Consider the following 7,746-nt stretch of genomic DNA (forward strand, 5'->3'; position numbering starts at 1 on the left):
TGATGGGGAGCAGCTTCCTGGGGGGGCTGGGATTACCCCCCGGGGTCATCGTCATGGCGATGGGGTCGGCAGCAGGCGGGATCTCAGACGCCGGCAGCGCCTTCCAGATGACTGGCGGTCAGCGGGCGCTTACGGACTGCCAGCAGCACGCCAACTCTTCCCCGTGCCCCTCCTCCTCCTCGCCCTCGTCGTCGGGGGTGACGGCCAGCGCCGTGGCCCTGTCGTCTTCGTCGTCGTCTGGCGCGGCCGCCAAGAGGAAGAGGAAGCGGTGCGGTGTGTGCGGTCCGTGCCGGCGGCTCATCAACTGCGGCGTCTGCTCGTCCTGCCGCAACAGGAAGACGGGTCACCAGATCTGCAAGTTCAGGAAGTGTGACGAGCTGAAGAAGAAGCCGGGGGGAGGAGGGGGGACGCTGGAGGTGAGTGTGTGTGTGTGTGTGTGTGTGTGTGTGTCTGTGTGTGTGTGTCTGTGTGTGTGTTTGTCCTGGCTCACTTAACCCAGATGACTGCCAGCGAGCTGGAAGCCATCACTCACCCCGCTGAGTGTGTGTGTGTGAATGCTGTGCAGATGGTGGGTGGTGAAAAGCAAGAGTCGGTCCCCGCTGAGGTCTGGCAGGCTGCCAACACACACACACACACACACACAAACACACACACGTTAACTCTACACTGATTCACAGTGATAAAACGAGCCGAAGAGGGAAAGGAGAATATTTATTATCTACCACTGTGTGTGTGTGTGTGTGCGTGTGTGTGTGTGTGTGAAGTAAGAATTAGTTGCGATCAATAATTCATTGACACCAGCGTTCGACCTCACTGATGACTCTATATATATCTCACACACACACACACACCCTGTGGGAATCTCCACAAACTATCACTAATTATTCCCTCAGCATCAACACACACACAATCATGAATCATGGAGTGTGTGTGTGTGTGTGTGTGTGTGTGTGTGTGTGTGTGTGTGTGTGTGTGTGTGTGTGTGTGTGTGTGTGTGTGTATTGGAAACACAGTGATTTAGCAGCTATAATCTCCCTCAATTACACACTAATTGGACCTGTGGAGCAGCACTATGTGGATGTATGCATGTTGTGTTCATAGTGTGTGTGTGTGGGTGTGTGTGTGTGTGTGTGTGTGTGTGTGTGTGCGTGTGCGTGTGCGTGTGGTTTCACACTCTTGCCTCATCCCTCTTTCGTTCTCTTTGATGTCGACCTGACAGACTCTCCGCCAATCAGAAAGTTTACTTCATGAAATGAGCAGCAAAGCATCCTGGGAGTTTAGAGTGAAATCTAAATACATCCAGGCCAAAAAAAAGAAACAAGAGAGCTGGATACTTCACATTCACACCAGACAGCCAATCACTGATGACACACACACACACACACACACACACACACACACACGACCTGGTTTATTCTGAAAAAGGCAACATTCCTTTGAAACGCTGAACACGTTCCACTTCCTGATTACATGCCATAATGTAAAACGTTCGTCCTCTACATGATATCACGGTCACATTCTTCATATCTTCTTTCATATTTTGACACGTTGCTTTTTCATAATGAAATCTCACACACTCTACTTTAATGAATATGCACCATAGACCAAGATAGGAATGCCAAAAACCAAGATAGAGATGCTAAAAATCAAGATAGAGATGCTAAAATCCAAGATAGAGATGCCAAAAACCAAGATAGAGAGGCCAAAAACCAAGATAGAGATGCTAAAAACCAAGATAGCAATGCCAAAAACCAAGATAGAAATGCCAAAAACCAAGATAGAGAGGCCAAAAACCAAGATAGAGATGCTAAAAACCAAGATAGCAATGCCAAAAACCAAGATAGAAATGCCAAAAACCAAGATAGAGATGCCAAAAACCAAGATAGCAATGCCAAAAACCAAGATAGAAATGCCAAAAACCAAGATAGAGATGCCAAAAACCAAGAAGATGCTAAAAGCCAAGATAGAGATGCCAAATACCAAGATATAGATGCTAAAAGCCAAGATAGAGATGCCAAAAACCAAGATAGAGATGCCAAAAACCAAGATAGAGATGCTAAAAGCCAAGATAGAGATGCCAAAAACCAAGATAGAGATGCTAAAAGCCAAGATAGAAATGCCAAAAACCAAGAAGATGCTAAAAGCCAAGATATGAATGCCAAAAAACCAAGATAGAGATGCCAAAAACCAAGAAGATACTAAAAGCCAAGATAGAGATGCCAAAAACCAAGAAGATGCTAAAAGCCAAGAAGATGCTAAAAACCAAGATAGAGATGCCAAAAACCAAGATAGAGATGCTGAAAAACCAGGATATAGATGCTAAAAACCAAGATAGAGAGGCTAAAAACCAAGATAGAGATGCCAAAAGCCAAACCCATGTTTCTCTCACTTCTTTGTTTTTGTCTTTTATCTCTAGCGGCCGCCCTCCGTACCGACCGGCGAGGCATTCCGTTGGTTCTTCTAGCCTTCCCACCGCCAACAGGGTCGCAGCTAGAGGCCGACAGGAAGTCACCATCACATATGGACTACAAATCCAGCTTGGACTAATTCATAAACAGGACTACGGGCTCTGGATTTGAACCAGGTGCTTTGCAACAGGATTATAATTTCATACTGTGTGGATGACTATTTAAGACTACAAATCCCACCTCAACTGGAACAGGGAAGCAGCTAGGAGGACTGGAGGTAGAGGGGGGCAGTTTGGTCACAGGCAATAGGAATTTTGTGTGATGATGTCACAATTGCACGTTTTTTACTTTAAAAGATGCACATATGTTTTACACACTGGCCAAGTGACAGCTGTTTGGCTAGCGATGGGATTTTTTTTTTTTTTGTTCACGTTAGATAGACAAAACATCGGATCACACACTCGGATCGGAATCGGGCCTAGAAAACTTGATCCGGCCTCCGGGAAGTGGTTTTCAGAAGCCGACTCGGCACTTAACTGAAATGCCAGGAAACCAAACAAAAACACACTTCTGTTGTCGGCGAAAGACCATCGTATCCGATCATCTTGAGCTGACGATGTCGTTGCGTTCAAGTCGTAAAACACAGCCGACGACATTCAGCATCTGTGATCAGACTGCCTCCTCCTTCCTTTCCTTCCTTCCTTCCCTCCTCCTCCAAACCACAAACCCCATCGTAGCCAAACCAGGAAGATTCAGGCCTCAAGTGGACCGCTGTAGTCACCACGGGAACTTCTACAGTTTGACCAAAACCGGACGACAAGTTAACCTCAAAGGACCACAGAGGGCGTAACTGACCTCAGCAGGAAGTGATCCAGGGCTGTTATCAAGGACTACAACTTCACCACAGTCGGACTACAATTACCACATCACTGTTATCTGTCTCTTCTGTCTACCTCCTCCTCAAGAACTTAAAAGACACCTTGATTGATGTTTCCTGGGCTGGTACGACTCGATCTGCTTCTTAACTCTCTCGGTGGTCCAGAGCTGACCCCCCTTCTCCTGGAATCTGGTCTCTAGATGTATGTATTTATTTCCTGCTCCGTCTCAAGGAGCAGGTATTATTTGTCTGGATTTCATTGGAACGTTCTCAGGGCGCAGTCATACTACCAGATGGTTTTATATGAACTAAAGCAGACTGGAAAAACTCACTTTGTTGTATTTTTGTATTTGCGTAAAAAAAAGGTAGCAGCGGACGGTTTGTAATTTCTGTCTTGGCGAAGAACAAGAGACGAATCTCGTTTCACGCATCGAGTTTCACTTTGAATATAGGCTCTAAATTGGCTCCTCCATCCCCAAACCTTCAGATTTGATCAAACCCTCACAAGGACCTCAAAGAGAGTTCAGAACCAGTTTCTCTGTTCTTGTATCAATGCAGATCGTACCACATCGTGACCAAACGGGAAACGGGAACCATCTGCAGTTTAAGTGCGGGGAACTCACAGAGAACCTTTGGATCTTTGGACTAAAAGGAACCGAGCTGAACGAATCAGAACATTCCAAACTAAAAACATGTCATTTCCAACAGGTCTGCGAGTGTAATCCTGAGTTAATCCCAACAGCCGGAATTTAGATTTTTTTTTTGTATTTTTTGGTTTCCCAACATCCTGCATTCAGGAAAAACTCGTTCTTACAGAAACGACCTGATTTCCCACGTTAATATGGCATAAACCCTGCCCTAAGGACGATCCACTCCTAGAATATATTGACTTCGTTGAGTCGAGCTGAACCATAAAAAATAAGTAACTCGGCAAGACTCCCCCTAGTGGCGGTGAAATATGGTTCCGTTAGCTACATTACTGTTACGCAGCAGCACAGAAAATTAAATTTATCTGCATTTGCATTTTGGCAGATCAGTGAAATGTGTTGACTCCCTTTCAAATGTGGTTCACACATTCACGTTCCCCAGAAGATGAACCCTCTTCATGCAGATCAAAATGCGACATTCGCGAATCCTTTCTTTCCGGCTGTTTTGATCCACTCGGGTCTGCGCTCACAGACGTGTTCGGAAATATCTATTTTAGTTCCTTTTTTTATTTTCAAGTGTCATGAGGGAAAGAAAGAGAGAAAAAAAACGTTCGCCTGCCTCTGTGTGGGAACCAAAAAACAAACGCCCCCCCCTCCCCCCGGGTGGAGTGAGAGGGAGGAAGGGGGCGCTTGTTTTGGTGCGTCTGTTCTCCTCCTCGTGTGTTCTGTCTCTGTGACCTCCTCATGTGCTGAATTGTAATAAAGCATTTCAAAGATTAGCTGCGAGTGTGTGATAGACGCTGCAGGATGTCAGGTGATTGCATCATACACCGAGTGTGTGTGTGTGTGTGTGTGTGTGTGTGTGTGTGTGTGTGCAGGCATGAAAATGAACAATATGTTTGTGTGTTGTTTTGTGCGAAAATGTGCTGCCACAAGATGGAAGCTGTTTGTGCGTGTGTGTGTGTGTGTGTGTGTGTGTGTGTGTGTGTGTGTGTGTGTGTGTGTGTGTGTGTGTGTGTGTGTGGGCTTGTCATCTCAGTAATGGTGTTGCTATCAGAGAGAGAGAGAGAGAAAAAGACTGGTTGTCCCTGACGACGGTGCGCTGTGTTGCCTGGCAACAGTGCTAACAATGGCCCACCACCAGTGTTCTAGAATGTGGGCGTGGCCTGAGAGAGCCCCTGAGGAAGGAGGGGGGGACGAAACATCAGTTTTGACACAAACAGCTGAGATGTGAATGATTGACGTTTTATCGTATTAATCTGCAAACAGCAGGTTTTTATTTATTCCACCGTACGAGATCAACGACGCGGAGATGAAACGGTTTTTCTAATTAACAATCCAAATTAATTAAAACTGAACACAGAGTCTTTCAGTCAGCTGACATGGGAAACAGGAAATATGTGCTTCGTCCTTTTTCTCCATCACTCTTCTGTCACTCATCCATCACTCTTACCTCACTCTTCTGTCACTCTTAACTCACTCATCCATCACTCTTACCTCACTCTTCTGTCACTCTTAACTCACTCATCCATCACTCTTACCTCACTCTTCTGTCACTCTTAACTCACTCATCCATCACTCTTCTGTCACTCTTACCTCACTCTTCTGTCACTCTTAACTCACTCATCCATCACTCTTACCTCACTCTTCTGTCACTCTTAACTCACTCATCCATCACTCTTCTGTCACTCTTACCTCACTCTTCTGTCACTCTTAACTCACTCATCCATCACTCTTCTGTCACTCTTACCTCACTCTTCTGTCACTCATCCATCACTCTTACCTCACTCTTCTGTCACTCATCCATCACTCATTCATCACTCTTCTATCACTCTTACCTCATTCATCCATCACTCTTACCTTACTCTTCTGTCACTCATCCATCACTCTTCTGTCACTCTTACCTCACTCTTCTGTCACTCTTAACTCACTCATCCATCACTCTTCTGTCACTCTTACCTCACTCTTCTGTCACTCATCCATCACTCTTACCTCACTCTTCTGTCACTCATCCATCATTCATCCATCACTCTTCTGTCACTCTTACCTCATTCATCCATCACTCTTACCTTACTCTTCTGTCACTCATCCATCACTCTTCTGTCACCTACCTCACTCATCCATCACTCTTCTGTCACTCATCCATCACTCTTCTGTCACCTACCTCACTCATCCATCACTCTTCTGTCACTCATCCATCACTCTTCTGTCACCTACCTCACTCATCCATTACTCTTCTGTCACTCATCCATCACTCTTCTGTCACCTACCTCACTCATCCATCACTCTTCTGTCACTCATCCATCACTCTTCTGTCACCTACCTCACTCATCCATTACTCTTCTGTCACTCATCCATCACTCTTCTGTCACCTACCTCACTCATCCATCACTCTTCTGTCACCTACCTAACTCATCCATCACTCTTCTGTCACTCATCCATCACTCTTACCTCACTCTTCTGTCACTCATCCATCACTCTTCTATCACTCTTACCTCATTCATCCATCACTCTTACCTTACTCTTCTGTCACTCATCCATCACTCTTCTGTCACTCTTAACTCACTCATTCATCACTCTTCTGTCACTCTTACCTCACTCTTCTGTCACTCATCCATCACTCTTACCTCACTCTTCTGTCACTCATCCATCATTCATCCATCACTCTTCTGTCACTCTTACCTCATTCATCCATCACTCTTACCTTACTCTTCTGTCACTCATCCATCACTCTTCTGTCACTCATCCATCACTCTTCTGTCACCTACCTCACTCATCCATCACTCTTCTGTCACCTACCTCACTCATCCATCACTCTTCTGTCACTCATCCATCACTCTTCTGTCACCTACCTCACTCATCCGTCACTCTTCTGTCACATTCCTTCTTTACAAACGTGACAAATGTATTTTGTCTGGTGTTCTCAGTGATATTAAGTACTATATAAATCCTCGACTGTATCCGGCTTCAGTATGGACATCCCGGCTGCGGTAGGCGGGGCCTGATGTCCCGTCTGTCTCTGTTAACGAGGATCAGAGATCAGGACTGAATCTGATGCTGAGCAGTCTCACGTTCAGGGTCAGTCTCTTTATTCATTGTCACCGTTTCCGATCGTTTCTCTCGCCCTCCTTACGGTCTTTAACCAGAGTCAGGAACTGGCACTGATCCACCACGGAGTGTGTGTGTGTGTTTAACAGGCGTTTAATCGAACCCTGATAGTCTTAATTAGTGTGGAAGTGTCTCCGTCTGTCCCTCGAGGCTCATTATCCCTCTTAGTTTTCCTTCGGCGGGCGAGGAGGAAGACAGAGAGCGTGAAGGACATGGAAGAGGGAAAACCAAGCGACGGCTCCATCTGGTGGTGAGAAACAAAAACTGCACCCAACAGACTGAATTATTTTTTGAGGAGCTGCGACTGTTGTTTCGTAGCATTTTTGTTTCAAAACAGGATAAGCGGTAGACAATGGATGGATGGCTATTTCACTTAACGTGGCTCATAAAGCATTTGTACATTTTAATATTTCTAATGTTATTTATCGAGGAAACAAGCTCAGTGATCTTTCCCTTCTTGTCCTCCAGATAAAATTATATTTACACCACTTTTACTTGATTTATTTTCTCGTTATTTTCAGACCACCTTTAATTGACAGACAGGAGGCGGGGTCAATCCTTTAATGTTAAATGGGCTTCTTGTGTCTCGTCCCTCAAGTACAGCTGCGACCGCACATCAATAATTAATTAATAGTTACATTTTATCGTTTTAACTCTTAAAATAATTATTTAATAATCACATTACACAATAATCAAGTGGCAGTTT

General features: G+C 45.2%; 1 protein-coding gene across 2 annotated transcripts in view; it reads left to right on the forward strand.

Moving 5' to 3' along the window:
* The window catches only part of LOC311008822 (uncharacterized protein), a 7,174-nt gene extending 4,107 nt beyond the window's left edge, over nucleotides 1-3,067 (forward strand). For both annotated transcript variants that reach the window (XM_084002734.1, XM_084002733.1), the window contains 3 exons: nucleotides 1-416; nucleotides 2,417-2,839; nucleotides 2,891-3,067. The exon at nucleotides 1-416 is cut by the window's left edge and continues 631 nt beyond it. In XM_084002734.1, coding sequence (XP_083858860.1) covers nucleotides 1-416; nucleotides 2,417-2,464 — 464 coding nt within the window. In that variant the 3' untranslated portion in view covers nucleotides 2,465-2,839; nucleotides 2,891-3,067. The remainder of the gene's footprint in view (nucleotides 417-2,416; nucleotides 2,840-2,890) is intronic.
* Nucleotides 3,068-7,746: the final 4,679 nt, after the last annotated feature.

This window comes from Eutrigla gurnardus (genome assembly GCF_963514095.1).
Source record: "Eutrigla gurnardus genome assembly, chromosome: 23".
Taxonomy (NCBI): Eukaryota; Metazoa; Chordata; class Actinopteri; order Perciformes; family Triglidae; genus Eutrigla; species Eutrigla gurnardus.